We start from the raw sequence: 17,775 nt of genomic DNA on the forward strand, positions 1-17,775 counted from the left end.
TTGCAGAGCCTTCCTGCCCTCCAGCAGATCAACTCGGTGTCACTACAAACTGACTGAAGGTGTCCTCAATCCCCTCACCTAGATCATTGATAAAGACATTAAACAGGGCTGACCTAAGCACTGAACCGTGGGGTAAAGTAAAGAGCTAAACTTAGGACAGAGAAGTCCAGTTCAAGTATTCTCTATAAAACGCCATTTTGGTAGCAGAAGTGCTGCTGTTACTGCTGCTTATGGGACTTTGTGATCCAAGGAACTTTTATCTTCATAAGTTTTATCACTTTCCATGTATTCTTCACAGGAGATAATTCCAGGTTTACTTGAGAATAGCATTGTGAGAATTGCAGTGACCTATAATTAATATCAAGTAAAAGCAGTCATGAACAGATGATACAGTGATTATTAATGCTTCGCTATCTTTGAACATAAAGAATATGCCCAGCAGCAGAAGGTTTTTCTGCTGAATTGCAGAGACTGGATGAAGCTTTATGTTGGACTAGTTCTGTAGCAGTTCACTTGTGGTCTTACAGTGTATTCTCAAGGATATACTGTGAAGTTTTAATAGTCTTTAAACTTGGCATTGATTGGTCACAGGCTTATTATGTTATGGGTGATGGTCACCCTGCTTTTTGCACAGGTCACTAATTTTACAGAAGGTGACAGTGAATGTAACTTAAAATCCTATAGCAGTTATATCTTAAAATCTTGAAAGCTAAATAGGGGTGAGCCTGGCAACAGACATTTTTTTATTCACTACAGTATTGTATTAGTGTCTTAGCATGGTATTACAGAATGCTATTGAGACACTGGAGATGCTGTCTTATGATTTTTGTAATTTGCTGAGCAAATAAGCCTTGTCATCTCACAATTCCTAAAAAGAGGTGGCTTTGCCTTTTTCTACTGAAAAGTCAACAGAAAATTGACTCAGTCATAATACAACCAAGTAAGTAACAACCTTCTGGTTAATTAATCTAAATAGATTACAGGTAAGAAGTCTTTCGGTTCCTGAGCTGTTATGTTGGTGATTGAACTGTAGCTTTAGTGCTAGTGCTTTCAAATAATTTCATTCCTGAAGGAATCATTCTTTCCTTAGGGCAATAGCAGACAATACTGCTCTATTAGGAACATTCTCTAAGTCAGCATGTTTTGAATTGTTTTCAGATGCACATCGCAGTCTAATTAAAATTATGTGCAGCAATCTTCTGAACAGGTCTTTGAGGTCTGCTTGTGATTTGAGGGGAAAAGAGAAGGAGCAAAAAATAAAAGGAAGGATGAAAATTTTATAACCTTAAGGCCAATGTATGGGACCTTGAAATTATTCTGGTAGGTATTCATCATCCTGTAAAGACTGAACTGCACTTTGACAGTACAAAAAAAAATCTTCAGTCTGTTCTTTGCAAGGGAAGAGTGCTCTGAGAAGTCAAAAAGAAGCAAACTGAGTTGAATCTGTGTTTTCCCAGCTCTGTGGAAATTTCACCTTCCTCACTAGTTCTCTATTCATATAAGAGCTTTGAGATTCAGTATTGGGGATGTTCACACTGCTAACATGGTCCATTTTCACTCACCAGCTTTCCCTTAATATGCATCCCTGTTTATAGTATGTATCCTAGGTACACCTGGGTAATTCAGATCCAACATACATTGCTTGGTGTGTTGTGTTACTCAGCTGAGTTATACAGCTGTGGATGGAGTAAATCACAACAGACCCACACACTGAATGGCATGTGTGTTATAAAACCTTGTGGTTGTCTGTCTTGACAAATAGGGTTCAGTGTTGTGCTGTCTGGATTTGAGATCACAGCAGGGTCCTGCATGTGCCAGAATGGTTAATGAGGATGGACTTGCAATGCAGTTCAGGACTGCACAGGATACTTTTAGTGTAATGTCTATACCACAGTCATCAACCAACTGATCATGTGCTGGATTAAGTTTAGGTCCTGTGACCTTGCTATTGCTGCAATATAGTTTGGTGACAAGTACAGCAACTCAGTTGGGTAGAAAGCAGAGGAAAAACTCATACCAAGGCAAAAAAATAACCCAGCATAATAAATTTTTGAAGTCCTAGAATGGAAGCTGTCTTAGAAATGCAGAATAATTCTGGTGGAAAATAAGACTCGTGAGCGGTAACTTACATATGGTTGTATTTCTCTTTGTCTTTAAGGGAATGATGGTAGTGAATTATGTGGCTTACAAAAAACAATGCAAGTTAGTAACAGAGTTGGAAGTGATCTAATCTCCAAGTTTTCTGTTCTTTCAATAACAAGTCGATGATTTTGTATGTCCAGTTGAGATCATTCAGACTATCTGCAGATATTTTTATTCCTTCCATGTAATTTCTGCCTATCCTAAGTGTGTGTGGCTTGTCACCAACACTGTGATGTTTCATGTTGAATTTTGTGGAGAAAGGCACAAAAAATTTTTGAGTTCAGACTATGTTGATAAATGAATAATAAAACTTTGAATATTGATATACCAGAAGGTTGTGCTGCTAACCAAAGTTGTTGACATATCTGATGTCATTAAAGTAGTGCAGGATAATGATAATGAAAACCTATGAACAGAGATCACTAATAAGTTCAGGAGCCTGGTAACATACGTTTAGACAGAGGCCAAAGTAGGGATTTGGGTTTGGGTTCTTCTCTTGGGCTTTTTTTGTTTATAAGTAAAAGAAACAGTGACATGGTTTATAAGTTTAGTTGCCTTTTTCCCCATAATTTAGGACTTGTGCTTTTAACTGTACTTCAATACCATGTTTTCTTTATAAGAAAAATATTGAGGTTCATGACACAGAGACATGGCTTTCCTGTTACAGTGACTTTAGCTTATTATATTTGTTCTAGTGAGTGATATTTGAATTTCATTGTTCATTTGTGTTTCACATGAAAACATTTTTGGGGGTATTTTTCTCTCACCTTGCAGAGCAATTTATTTTTTACTTGCCATGGTAAGATTGATTGCAAAAAGGAATCAAGATTTAAAAAGATTATGCCTTGATTTAAAAAGAAAATGTTTAATCTGAATTTTGTAGTGCTGCCTTCCATTATTCTGCATTTATAGCTTGTTAGTTATCAGCAGAGGCCTTTTGACGGACACAGTGTAACAAATGAGGAAAAGACTTTTTTTAAGTGCTGTGAAGATGTCACAAAATGTCTTGCTGTGGGAGGATTTCAGATCTGTGTAGTTGAGATGGATACAAGCATATCCTAAGTAAATCAATAGAGAATATATAAGGGGAGGGGAGAATGGAAAGTGTTTGTGAGCATGGTACATTTTCTCACATCCTTCTACTCTTTTCAGTCTGAAAGCTCTGGTAGAAGGATGCAAGCAGTGGTCATCCAGTGCACCAAATCTTGGGAAGATCCAGAGAACTGCACCTGCTTTTCCAGGATTCACCAGCTTAGCAGAGATGGGTAAAGGAATTCCCTGAATTTGGTACTCTCATCCCCACTTCTATTCACATTCCAATGAATCTCTTTCCTGACCTTCACCTGGTACCTTACAGCAATGTTTTAATTTTGTTTGGTATGTGTTTTTCTTTTGTTCTTTGTCAACTATCCACTTTCTCCTGGATTTTCTTCTTGTTCACCTCACTGCTTGTGCTTCTCCTTCTGTCAAGCTAAGAAGCTTCTGTTAATTCTCCTCTAGCTCCGTGCTGTCTCTCAGCTCTTTTTCTGAATAACGATATTTACATGTGCAGCATGCTTACACCTTCACTTTCAAGGAGCAATCCTTAAAATTTTTCTACCTTTTGCTCCTCACTCACAAACGCATACATTTACTCTAGAAGTTACTGAGGTGTAGGTTGCCTTTGAAATGCTGTTCCGCAATTAATCCCAAGTGGATGAATGCTTCACTGATTTCTTTCACTTTGACAGTGTTTCCAGTTACTTCTCTCAGCCTGTCTTCTTTGGAAACAATAGACTGTATCTGGGAGTTGAGAAATGATGATTGTGAGGAGAATAGTTGCATCTTCTGAGGAGAAGCTTATTTTAAAGTACATTTTGAGACAATGAAATTTGCCAGAGAAAATGTTACATTGAAAATGTTACGAAGTCTGTTTTAATTTGCTTTCCAGATGATGAGGACAGCGAATGTTTTAATGGAGAGGGCAAAGTGCACCCTTCACCTGTGCACAATCAGTCATACCTCTGCATCCCATTTCAGAAGAATGAAGAATGGGATGGCCCTTCTAGTGATGCCAATGAGGAGTCCACCCCTGTAAACTCTGCTACCAGTACCCCACAGCTGACACCCACCAACAGCCTCAAACGTAGCGGCTCCCACCACAAACGATGTGAGATTGCATTGCTTGGCTGTGGAGCAGTGCTGGCTGCTGCAGGCCTGGGTTTTGATCTGTTAGAAGCAGGGAAGTGTCAGCTGCTGATTGAGGAAGAGCCAGAGATGCCCAAGGAAGAGAAGAAGAAGCGTGACAGCATTTTTCAGCGAGCTGGCCGCCCACGCAGGAGCACTAGTCCACCTTCCCGGAAGATCTTCAAGAAGGATGATCCCCTGTTGTTGCTAGGCGAGCCATCCACATCCCTCACCCTTCTTTCCCTGTCTTCTATTTCCGAATGTAATTCCACCCGGTCCCTGCTGCGCTCGGACAGTGATGAGATTGTGGTTTATGAGATGCCTGTTAGCCCAGTGACAGTCAAGGCTCCCTTGCCAGCCATTACAAACCCCCTGGTCAATGTCCAGATTGAGAGGTTCAAACAAGACCCCAACCAGTCCCTGACCCCCACACACGTGACGGTCTCTTCTCACCCCCAGCAAAGCGGACACAGGCGCACACCTTCTGATGGAGCCATCAAAGGGAGTGGACTGGTTGTCAATGGGTGCCCAACCAGTGGATGCCCTTCCAGTAGCTGTTTAACTGGAGCACTGGGAGCAGGTAAGTTTTCAGCCATCTTCCTTTTCCTCTTCAGAATAAAGACAGAAGCAGTATAATTACTTGTTGCTTATGCATTCATTGAGATGACCAGCCCACAAGAGTTGCTTGTGGAGGCTATCTTAAAACAAATAGCTAACAGAAGAATGCAGTAATCATTTTGGTTCCAGCATCTTCAGATTGCCATAATCTTGAAGATACAGAGTTTGTAGATTCTGGATGAAGGCTTTCTGCTTTAAATATGTTTTTGCAGTGTATTTACAACAAACTAAGATCTGTAGGAACCACTTAGCAGTGACATCTAACATGTTTCTTCCCTCTTCTCTTACACTGTCTGTTTTGGATAGGTGTGTTAAAAACACCTAGTCCAAGCAGAGATCCCAGTGAGGTCCCTCGGCTGCCAGACCCCAACCTTGTTTTTCCTCCAACCCCGAGACGATGGAATGCACAGCAGGATCCCACACTGGAAAGACCCAAGACACTGGAGTTCCTACCCCGGCCACGTCCTGCAGCCAGTCGGCAGCGCCTTGATCCCTGGTGGTTTGTGTCACCCAGCAATGCCAAGGGTGAATCTTCTGCCAACAGTTCAAGTACTGATACTCCAAGCAATCTGGACTCTTGTTTTGCTAGTAGCAGCAGCACTGTAGAAGAGAGACCTGGACTGCCTGCACTGCTTCCTTTCCAGGTGGGTCCTCCTGCAGAGGAGCGGACACTGTTGGACATGGATGCTGAGGGGCAGAGCCAGGACAGCACCATTCCGCTATGCAGAAGTGAACTTAACACACACAAAGCTGCAGCATATGAACTCAAGCAAGAATACTGGTCTTAATATGAAACCACTGGGGGCAGTGAACCCCTCTAAATTCAATCCTACTTTTTGCACTGAGAATGCACTTTGAAAACAGATGAGATTGAGGGATGCTACAGAGATCATATGGTGCTGCCTCTGCTGAAGATGTGTTGTCAGCTGCCTGATTTTTTGTCTGCATTTGGGTGAAACTTGGCAACTCTGAGCTGCTGACTTGCTGTGGGGTTTTCCTGTAGTCTTCCCTGCCCTCCTATTGCAGTTTGAATCTGCAATGAGCTAAAATTATCATATCAAAGTCTTTTGTTACTGACCTTGTAGGATTTGGCACTTGGCAGTAAGTATATTGGTATCCTGGTATTAATCAGTATTTTCAAATAATATTCAAATATTACACTACAGCAGACATCAGTGTTTGATGTTTTGCCAAGGAATCCAGCACAGAAACATATCTGGAGACTACCTTCTCTGAAATACATTCAGATTGTTAGACAGGCCTGGGAATCATCATACCCCCACTGAAATAGCAGAAGTAGCTATCTTGTTTGTCCTCTTTTGCTCATGTGATAGTGTAAGGTGGAACAGATGGCAGGGGAAGGGCACGGCATCTCCACTGGTGGAGGTCTTTGAGAGCAGGAGAACCAGACTGTTGGAAACAAGTAGGTGTAGTTGATCCTGGCTTCGGGGTAGGTTGGATGAATTTCACTGATCTCCTGAGGTCCCTCTCAGCCCTATTTATTTTATGACCCTATGCTTTCAAGATGAAGGCTTACAGTATAGCTCTTTAGCTTGGGTTTTTTATTTTTCAGACTTACATTCCATCAGTCTCTTTTCTTCCCACCCTGTTTCTCAGGCTCATAGTCAAGTTGCCTCAGCTTTGGGAAGAGAGTTAGCAGAAACTCTTTAAAGATGTGTTGGCTTGCAGAAGGAAGTAAGTTATGTGTTTCCAAATCTTTTTCTTTCTATTTTTTTCTCCTTTCTTACGCCTTTCAGGAGTGACCCATGAAACTCAAGACTGTTCTTATGCACACTGGTACTTATTTAAGGCTGTTTTGAAAATGAGGCTTGTTAGTAGTTGGATTGAGCAAACAGGAATCAGAACATCTGGATTCTGTTTTATCTTGTCACTGACTCACTGTGTGACCCTGGGCAAATAATGTAACCTCTGTGCCTGAATTTCCCCATCTGTAAATAATAGGAATAATACCTACCTCACAAGGGGAGGGGTTGGGACATATATAATAGGTATAAAGTCCTTTGAGATCTTTGAGTGAAAGGCACTATAGATATGTAGAATTTAAATCATGTTCAAATACGTAAAACACTCCTAGATCTGGAGCAAGAACAGACCCCTGTCTGGAAGGAGGAAGTCACACAAATAGGGTGTGCCTATGCTCAGAGTTTTCTGTATAAAGACTTAAAAGTGTGTGCCACTGCAGGTATGTTCTACTGGCTGCAATGAGAGCTTCAATCTTCCTCAAATTTGGCATTATATATAAGGGTTGTGGCCTTTATGTGAGTGTAATGGGGTAGTCTGCTTTATTGCAGGGTACAGCATGTCTGTTCACTGTTTTTGTACAGATCTATGCTTGTTTTGCTAATCTGCTGATTTTGGTTGCAAATAAGTCATTTGATAGTGCTGCCAATGCAGTGCTCAGCCTGTTGGGGCAGTCCAGTCTTGCTGTGAAGGCAGTAGGGCCGAATACTTCCTGCAGCTGTCAGCACAGTGAACTCGTGTGTTTAGATGTTTGTAACCTGATTTTACAAACCAGCATGTTTGTGGAGGAACTGTATGTAAGGCTTTTTAGTTCTGCGTGAGGACTGAAACCAGCATGTTCCCATTAGTCAAGTGCACCTTTTTTTTCAAGCAATTACAATATGTTTTGTTTTGAAAGGTCACATATTTCTCATTTATCCCATTCTATGGAAAATGTTTAATGGCAGAATTACGTTCTGCTGCCCTCCCTATTAAATGCTCCAAAGCTAGCCTTAATGGTGCTACACTAGATGTTGAAGCTGGAGAGACTGTTGACTCTTTGGACAAGGTATTATGATAAGGCAAGATGGGATTCAGATACATGAAGAAAACATTTCTTACTATTTTGTTAAATTTAGACCTTTGGCATTATTGGTTTCTTAAGCAACCTTTTGCTTTCCATTTCTGAAAACTCAGTTTGTGAACCAGACACTATCAAAAAGGCAAAATTCATCCAACAGATTGCTAATTTTGATTGTGCTATAAATCAACTTTAATGTAATCTCACTAAGGGGCTGTGTCAGAGGGATTTAAAGGAGGACATGAAAAGAATTTATTTTTTGTAGTTTTCCTTATAATTTTAAAAAGTCTGGAACAAAACTGGATCAGCTGTTCTGAAATGTTACATTTTCTATCCAAAAGGTATCATTATAAATGTCATAGGGAGTATCATCTGCTCTGCAAAGGTATCACCTGGAATAGCTCCATTTGAACAGAAATCTTTCAAATCCATTTACTTACATGAAATGGGAGGACACCTTTCTAGGTCACACTATATAACTGATATAACTCAGCCTAGCTTTGTAATATCTGGCCAGTTGATTTCACCAAGTGAACTTGTAAGGTTTCTGTCAAGTTCCCAGGAAAGACAAATGTAAAGGCAAGTTGTTCAGTTACCTCTTTTACTTAGGAAAGTTGCGGATGAAGAATTAACCCCACTTGCCCCTCCCCCCCTTTTATAAAATCACTTGGTGAAGGTGGTATGTAGCTGAACTTTGAGAAGTACTTTGCTCCAGGGAGTATCTTCCCTAATGCCAAGTAGACATTGCTACATCAAAAAACTTGGTAGGACAGATGACAAGAGTCAAGGATCCAGGTCAGGGTTACCAAACTAGATACTGTTATTACAAAGCTGCCAGACAGACTAGTTAGAAGCGTATTGGTTGGTATGTGTTTGTTTTGTGTATTTTATTTTTTTTAACCTTTCTTCGATGCAATTATCGTCATTGAATCTAGCATGTGAATTAACTTGAGGAAGTCTTTGAGCATCCACCCATAACTGTCTTCCAGATGCCAACCTGAGGTATCAGGCAAGAGGAGTCAGTTGTGGAAACAAGGCTTCTGGCTTCAGTAGGTGGTGGGGTATTCTCTGGCAGGCAGAGAGGGGGCTCTCAAGAGTCAGGTATTTTACCTTATGCATTCTAAAAGCTTTTGCAGCCAGTGTCCTAAGGCCCAGAGACTGTGTGCATGTTTAAGCTGGGTCAAAACGTCTCTCTATATCCATCTGTCCCATCCTGGCTTGAATTCTCTGCTTTCTTAATCTGTTGGGGTTTTTTCTTCCCAGCTGTGGGAGCTGAGGTGCTCCAAATCTCCAAAGTGGTTGACTCTAGTCCAGTAGACAGTGAGAAGTTATGAGCCTGTCAGTTCAGAAATCTTTTTTTTCCCTACTGGTTGCTAGTATTTCCATTTGTCAGGGAAACAAAAATGTCAGAATATTGGTCATTGACCTACCTTTATAGTAGTAATCTTGAGGAAGATGGTGAAAATCTTACTTAAAAAAAAATTTAATCAATGTATTGTTTCATAAACATCTGAATAAGTTGCACTTTTGTCTGAGAAAATGAGAAAAAAACCATGAACGTCACTGAGCAGTATAAAACGATGACAAAAGAATGGAAAAAATAGGTTTAAATACAAGCCTTACAAACAGGAAGAGGCAGTTTTTAAACTGATAGTAACAATGAGATTGTCACTGAGAAAAATGTTTGTGGTTTAGAAATATATTTGTATTTTTGTTTAGTCAGCTGGCAGTGTGTATCACTAATTTATGTAATTGATGTGCTCATTTAGGAAATAGAAGTTTGTCAGCCCTTCAAAGTATGCTATCCTTGTACCCTGTTTAGTTTTCCTGTAATTGGAATATAATATAGGTACTGGGGGAAAGGCAACCAGTGCAAAAAAGGACAAATTTTTAAATAAATTTCTACTGGTTTCATAGAAATTGAGTGTGGGACAAGTAGAGAGAAGAACGCTTTTGTGTCAAAACTAAGGGGATTAGATAGTTACAGATTCTTTTCTAATACTGTTGCTTCTTACAGACTGCACAGTGGTCTGTTTTACCAGCAAGTAGGTCTTAATCTTCTCTCAATCATTTTCAGAGGTACAAATGTAACTTTTAATACACATTTCCCCTCCAGTTTATTATTGCAATGGGTTGATATTAAGTGTGGGGCAGAGAACCTTGGTGAAAATACTCTTTTTGTAGTAGTTTTCTAACAAAATGAGTATTTTTGAAGTGAATTTTTTGTTATTGATGGGGAAAGACCTGTTCTGGTTTGGCATGGTTTTATGATGAAATATTTTTCTGTACCTCTAGGAATGCCTTCTGCTTCATAGCATGCTGTTATCTTAAGACATTGTGGATAATACTGCATAGAGATGTTACTTCGATATGTCACAAAACTGGATACCTCTCATTCTGTTGAAGGTGAGGCAGTAATGGTCAAGTAAAGAAAGGTCTTTGCCTTTGGAGTGTTTTGTTAAATAAAACATGACAGGAAATCCCCGACCTTGAGTCGCCTTTCTATGTTGAGATTAATTTTTATTTGAAACCTAATTAATCTCTGTGGGATTAATATGGGACCTGGAGTCTCATTGGATGTATGGAATTGAACCTACTCCTATGTCCCAAAATTCAGTGATAGCCTGTTATTTTTGCAAGTAATTTTAAGCTAATGTAAATAGGTTTATTTCTTTATGTTTTTTTGAAATGTTTTTCCTTGGAAAACATTTTTCTTGATTTCTAACCTTTTCCGTGTATTTTGGAGATACTCTCAAGAACTCTTGCCACCTCTATGGTGAATAAGAAGGGTTATATCTTGCAGTGTGATTTAAGTCCTCCTTTTGGCTTTTTTTTTTTTTTTTTGTATGAAAAAGGACATTTACATTTGGAAAGATTTCTGATCCTTACCTTGTCACTGAAGAACAGTTTCTATGTTTAGAAACACAGAAAAACAGTTTCTATGATTAGAAACATAGAAAAACAGTGTCCATGTTTAGAACTAATTTCAGACTACAATTTGGGTAAAACTGGACATTAAAAGTGAGGGGGTAGACATGTGTTAAAACATTTGCAAACAAGCAATAAATACAGCAAATACAAGAACCAATGTATACTGTCACAGAGCATAACTTTCAGACTTCATCAGTCTTTGGTTGATGGTATACTTAAGGTATCTATAGGAAAAAAACGCCTTAAGTTTTTCTTAAGTTTACTGTTTTAATACTAGAATACAGTGGTTTGCACAGCCAGTTAATATGGTAGCTAGCCATACAGAAAGGATCTTTAACCAAATTTGATTTTTTTTTCCTCTCTTATTTTCAATCCAGTTTTTGGGTTAAATTTTACTTTTTGTCTTTTTTTGGTGTTTAACCGTCAATGCAGTCTTAAGAAGAACCTATTGTTATTAACCTCCCTTTCACAGTTTCATGAGGCATTATGGACATGAATCTATGGGTTATTCTGGTGCACCCCCTATTGAATGCATTAGTAGAAAGTCAAGCTGCACTTAAAATGTGCATTTGCTTTTGGTTTTTCTCATGCTTGGCTTTTTTTAACAGTTTTTCCACTGGTCAGAGATGAACACAACTTCTGAAATTACCTACATAATTTTTTTTTTTTTTTTTTTTACATGACAATAGTGACAGTAGTCACTCCCAGGCTAGGAGTTATGTGCTTGATTAACAAGTAACTTGCCACTGGTGACTGGGTAGTATGTCTGATGTAGATACTGGAATTATTATTGTTCCTTTTTAACAAGGACCTCCCATTTTTTGCAACTGGAAACTCTTCAGCACTTCCTCAACGTTTGTATACAAGAAATACATTTTAGCTCCTTTTGTACATTAGTGAAAAATCTTCCTTTTTCTAATCAGGAACATAATTTTCCTACTGTGAATGGCTTCTTGAGCTCTGTGGTTTTGTTTGTTTGTTTGTTAATTTTCTGTTTGGGGATATTGTTTATTTTGGGTTTGGTTTTTAAACCTCTCAAATATATATATATATGTGTGTGTGTGTGTGTGTGTTAAGTGCATCCTGTATGCCGAGGTGCCTTCCATCTCGCATATCTCCTTGCTGGGGCCTGAGGTTGGTTTTTTGGAGGGACCTCCTAGTTGTAGCTTTCAGTACTTTCAGGCCAGATACTATCACTGGAAACATTTTGTACCCTCCCATTTACACTCTTGTGTTGAGCCACACGCTATCACTGCCTCTCCCTATTTCTCCATTAGGGTTTTGGCTCCATCCCATCTTTGTTGTTTATTTATTCTTGTTGCCATAGTAATAAGTATAAGGCAGAAAACCATACACATTTCAGATGTGCTTTGACCTAAAAGATTTCCATGCTAAAAGCATCAGATACAACTGGGTGAAGTGGAAGTGGAGGTTGGCAGGAAATAACACAGTAAAATTATCCTTCTTAATGTAAGTCAGAGGACAGAGACATTCTGGCTACTTGGTACACTGTTGGCATTACTGTTAAGTTGGATCCTAAAGAAGAATTTGAGGAATGTACAGTTACTTAATTTGATAGAATGATTTGGGTTGGAAGGGACCTTAAAGGTCATCTAGTTCCAATCCCCCTGCTATGGGCAGGGACACTTTCCACTAGATCAGGTTACTTAAAGCCCCATCCAACTTACCCAGTGTCTGGTTGGTTTGTTTTGTTTTATCCTGAACTACCTCATTTGTAGAGATACAACGGGCAGAAAGTCTAAGTTTTGGTAAGAATTGCTCTAAGTGTGCAGTTAAGGTTGGAATGAGATGGGAAGGCAGAGGCAAACTTGTATTTGGCTCTTTGACATACAAATTCCTGATGGAAAAGTAAAACCAGCTATTCAGTTGATTAAGTTAAGATTATACTTGCTTTAGATATTTATGTCTCCAAACTAAACAATAAAGGACAAAGCGGGGCATTTTTCATGATAGTTTCTAACTTGTGGAATAGTTGATTGTCCAGAGACAAAAAGGTGGAGATTTCATATTGGTCACTACTGCTTTTAGAAGTGATAGTCTTTTTTTTTCAAAACAGATTTTATATTTTAATAACTTAATGTGCTCTTAAAGTGGAGCTGTACATGATCCTGATTGTTTTCCTGTATTTGCAGTATTGTTTTCCTAGTGTATCAGCTCCTAATACAGTCCTTACTGTATCTGAATGCTAATAATGTGCAGGCAGCCCAATAGAACTAATATTAAGGAGTTAATAATATTAAAATAATATTAAAATTTTTAGTGTGCAGTGGATTTATTAACCCAGCTTTAAGTGGGCTACTGTTAGGTCTGTTGCTGATGGATCAGATGGATGCACAGCTAGAAAAAGGGAGCTTATAACAAATCTGCAGGAGCAATGCCAATATTGTATTTGCTTAAAATAAGCTATTTGAAAAATAAGCATGGAGGGAGGCAGGGGGAAGGCCATTCATTAATCAGAAATACATCTATCAGATCTTGTCCATGCTCAAACTTTAGTTGCCAGGATAGCTAGTGAGAATCTACATTGTGTTCAATGTGGCTGAAACCTCAACATTAAGACAAAAATAGTTTATTTTATATATGCTATTTCAGACTGATTAACACTGTCTCCCATTCTACCTTGATTGTTTCGATTCAGCTTTTTCTCCAAAATAGATGCTGAGGTTGGATAAAACTGGCCTTCTTGTCTTGGAGAGGCATGTAGGTCTGAGAAAGAAGAAACATGGCTTTAGCAATGTCCTGATCTTTTGTGTTTTGTGATCTTGGCTGGAGAGGTTATAATGGTGCAGGAGGACATGCTGGTGTTGTTTCAAGCTTCATTAATAAGAATGCCACTAGCAGCAATTAAATTACAGAATAAACCTGGCCTCTTATTACTGTTTGGGATAGCTCAGTTGCCATTGAGCTTTCTGAGTCTAACTATATCTGGAGGTGAACAGAACTTTTTCCTTGATTCTGCTGGAATTTGTGAATGTGGCCACTTCTCAGCTTGGGCAATTTGTTTTCTCCCAGGCCCGGTCAATGTCACAAAATCGGTTGTCACCCTCAACTTATTGCCCAGATACTCATAGGAAGTTTGTTCTTTTGTCTTGCATGCTTTAGTGAGCAGCTCTTACAATGTCAATGGGGTTAGCATTTGTATCTGAGCAGAGCAGCTAATATCTCTGAGCTGACTTTTCACACTGCATCTCAAGCTCCATCAGTTCTGCCATTGCTCTATTTTCAAGGTTATCTTGACAACTATAATATCCAGCCTGTAAAGAATACAGCCACAGGAAAAAAAAAATAGGTAAAATAGAAAGCATGCGTAGGAGTGTTTGCCAGTTGAACTGGTTGAATTTGGCCAGTGCTATTGGCAGAGAGTAGGATCCATTCTTTTGCAACATTCTTTCGGGGGTGGCTTGGTTTGAACTGCAGAATTTACCTAGATTCAGGTGAAATCCTCGGGCACTGGTGCTCGTCATGTTTGGCAGTTATAAGACGATACCGCATAAACCCAAGAGCATCTAGTAATAACAGCTTGTATTTAAGGTAATTAACTTTCAAGTTAAAAGGGAAGAGGCATCAATTCAGAAAGCTCTTAATCACATTCTTAAATATCACTGAAATAAGTGGAATGTATTTGTGGGTCAAAATGCACATGACCCCAGTTGAGCAAAGGTCTTTTATTCTGAACTGGGGGATTGTTGTGTAGAGATTGATGGTGAAGGATCAGGTTCTTACCTTGATTGTCAGACTAAGAAGTTAGTTAAACTGAGGAAGAAGTTCGTCAACAAGTCCCTGGGTTTGATTGCTGACTCTTGAGGCCTTTCCATGGCTGCACATGCCATGCCTATTTGACTGCTACTTCTAACCATAAGCAGGGTAACTTTGAGAATGTTTTCTGACATGGGGTGAAGAACTTCTGCATTAGCAGATTGCTAGCTGTAAAGGGGCAGTAAGTGGTGATTGGAGGCTGTGTGTGCAAATGGCAGTTTAACCTGAGGCCTATTCTCAAGTGTTTCTTCTCATTTTACAAATGCATCCCTCAAAGCTGGTGGACAGACTAGACAAGCTCAGCAGTGAACAACATCCACCACTTTTACTAGAGTTCTAGGATTCTGTGTGTCAGCTGTCAGCACAGCACACTGTGCTGCTGTATTTGATTTCTTTGTCATAAATTCAGGACAAGCTGGAAATATCTAAGATATTTTGCCTGACTTATGTTGAGAGATTTATAAGGAGTGAGCAGCCAACAGTGGTGGAAAAATCAGGGAAAATACCTGTGCTTTTAACAATGTCTCTCCTGTGGCTTTGAAAGTCCAAGAATTTCTCAGCCAGAGAATGTATTTCCTCCTTCTTTTTATAAGCTACTTCTTTCTTTTGCCTTATTAATTGTAGATCTGTTCCTGCTTCTATTTCTAGCCAGATGCAAAAATTGGTGACCTGACTTTCCTAGGTACAGTGTTGTAAATCTGAATAACCAGGTGAGTAGATTTCTCTAGTGTAAGATCATGCCCCCATGTCTGATGCTTTGAGATATGGAATAGTTCCTGCTTGTGTTGAAATCACTGTGTGAAGGGCGTTGGGTACTTCATAAGGAACTCCAAACTCTGTAGGACTGGGATTCATCTTCCAGCTCAAGTATTTCAGTCTGGTTTTGGAGACCTCTGTATGTCTTCCATTTATGGTGTTCAAAAGTCTGTTGCTATGGAAGTAGCACCTGAAGGTATGTTTTGCCTGAAGAACCTGCAATGAAGCAGTTACATTACCAAATGGCAATGTACCCCAGAATTGAATAAAATAACAGAGGCCACCAAGTTTTTCTTGTTTGTGTGATGAAATGTTGTCAAATTAAGTGATTTGTTGGAGCCTTCCTTTAACTTCTGTACAGCAGTAAGCTTAGAGGAAAAGAAAATTGCATTATTTTTAAAAAAGCTTTATTTGTGACCTGGGCTTGTTGCCTCTGACCCTCTTGGGCTTAAATGGTTAAATTATATTAATGTCCAGTTTGTTTCACTGTAGGTAACACATCAACTGAATACTCTTGTGCATAATCTACTGTATCTTTCCTCTGTTCTGTGTCAATGTATTATGTGTATTTGGATTACAGTTCTTTTTGTATTAAATTATTTTATGTTATAGAACAATATTTAAGTGAAGCAAAGAGCTAATGGAAGTTGTTGACGTTTTGGGATTTCTTTTCTCTTTGCTCTTTTTTTGGATGTACTGTAAATTGTAAACCAAGGATGCCAAGCAGGCTTGGTTCAATGGCTAAAATTATTGTATTACAGTGTAATGCTGATCTAGGCCTTGTCTCAACACTAGAGCACACAGACTTGAATAAAACTGTTATAAAAGCAATTGTGTTCAGGCCTTGAGTTCTTGGGTTTGTGCCCCAAATCTTTTCAAGCAGGTATTTAAAAAAACAGTGGCATTACCTTGCTGTGAAGATTTCAGAATTTTTCCCAGTAAAAGTGGTTTCTTTTTCTTTACTAGGTACCTCAGTCCTGATCAGCTATTCAAGCTCTGCATTCTCCATAGGGCTTTTGAAATGTTTTTTGTGAAAACTCAGTTTAGTACAGGTCTTGGCAAATAGTGTACCTGTCTACTAAGCCCCTTCTGGCTTTTCTCTGAACCAAGGAATTAATTGCATACCATTTTTATTAAGGCTAATATTTCTGTTCTGTTACCTTGAGGTTTTTCTACTTTTTATTTAATATCCCAGCTAGAATATGAATCTAAATGGCTGGATGTGGAGCTTATGCAGTAACATGTTTTGTGCATGGTGACATTTAACAGATGGTTTAGATTCACTTGTGATGCTGTGCCTTTGTCCCTGCCACATCATTCAGTGAGACAAAGTTACATGAACAAGAATCTTTCCAAGCTGTTTTCATGTGCTGTGTGAAAGCCAGAAACACATGGTTTTGATTTCTAGGTCATGAATTTGAATCCTAGATTACACTTTTGCTCTTCTCTGCCACAAAGCCATCATTTCACATTTCTCTGCTTTAAGAAATGTAACTGTATTGATGAACTTATGTTTCATAATTTCCTTTGAAAAAAGATTTTTTCTAATGCAGGTACATGCAAGAAATCCTTCATTCTTCCAACAGATACGGAGACTGAACAATGCATAGGTAGGCTTCCTTTAGTCATATATTCCATTCAAAGTGCTGTAGTGGTGTGTTTTGTGATAAACTAGGAGGACAGTGAACAAACAGTCAATTAAGTTTGTTAGAAATAATAGCATGCAAGATGAATTGCTTTTTCACTTGCTTTAACAAAGGTATCTTACAGTGTTTTGTTTTTCAAGCTGTTTTTCACTCCTCCCCAGATCTGAACTGTTTCAAACTGAAGAAGGTATTTCTACCTCCTGCAATGTTCTGCAAAGTAGTATTCTGTCTTAAAAGATTCAGATTTTCTAGCTGAATTTACTCACCTGTCACAATGACAAGGTTACCCTGATGTTCAAGCTGGCCTCATCAGCAACAGAAATCTACATGCATCATGGCAGATCAATTTCTGCCAGCAGCTGCAGCCGCTGCAGAACGTGGCAGGAGCACAAAGCACTGGGGTAGAAGAGGAAAATAATATAGCAGTTTTCTAAGCAGGGAAATCTTAACTTCTAGCAGAGAAGGAACATATTAAATGAAAACTGGCAGAGTCAGTACAGGTGCAGAACAAGCACACCAGCAGATGCTTTAGGCTGAGCAACTTGAGCTTTTCATTGTTTGATGCGTAGGCAAGGGTTGGGTGTACAAGTTCTACTGTGACAGTGCAAATCATATGTGGCCTTTAGCTCTGAATGTGCTTAGATGAGGAAATAGCCATGTATTACTTTATATTCAGATGGCACATGCTGAAATGGTAAATGCAGGTGGTGCTCTGAAAGTCCATAGCATACCTTGATAAAACTTCTAGTAGAATTCCAAGGCTATGCAGACTAAGGGAGAAGAGGGCAGGCTTTCCTCTATCATGCAGCTCTTATAATTTGACTAATTAATCTGCTATTTCTAGTGAAATTTTGACATTCTTGGTCCTTCTGAAATGGAAGTAAAGGGAGATGTCCTCCTAAAGCTTAACAAGAGCCT

The 17,775-nt window shown here is 39.1% G+C and overlaps 1 protein-coding gene across 6 annotated transcripts in view; it reads left to right on the forward strand.

The window, feature by feature from the left end:
* Window positions 1-16,042, forward strand: part of MAP3K9 (mitogen-activated protein kinase kinase kinase 9) — a 61,227-nt gene extending 45,185 nt beyond the window's left edge. For 2 of the 6 annotated variants that reach the window (XM_072930073.1, XM_030274418.4), the window contains 3 exons: window positions 3,295-3,407; window positions 4,073-4,888; window positions 5,233-16,042. In XM_072930073.1, the coding sequence (XP_072786174.1) occupies window positions 3,295-3,407; window positions 4,073-4,888; window positions 5,233-5,714 (1,411 nt within the window). In that variant the 3' untranslated portion in view covers window positions 5,715-16,042. The remainder of the gene's footprint in view (window positions 1-3,294; window positions 3,408-4,072; window positions 4,889-5,232) is intronic. The other 4 variants (XM_072930072.1, XR_003960750.4, XM_072930071.1 and 1 more) reach the window with 4 other exon arrangements.
* The last annotated feature ends 1,733 nt before the right edge of the window (window positions 16,043-17,775 follow it).

The sequence above is a fragment of the Taeniopygia guttata genome, chromosome 5 (assembly GCF_048771995.1).
Source record: "Taeniopygia guttata chromosome 5, bTaeGut7.mat, whole genome shotgun sequence".
In the NCBI taxonomy this organism is placed as follows: domain Eukaryota; kingdom Metazoa; phylum Chordata; class Aves; order Passeriformes; family Estrildidae; genus Taeniopygia; species Taeniopygia guttata.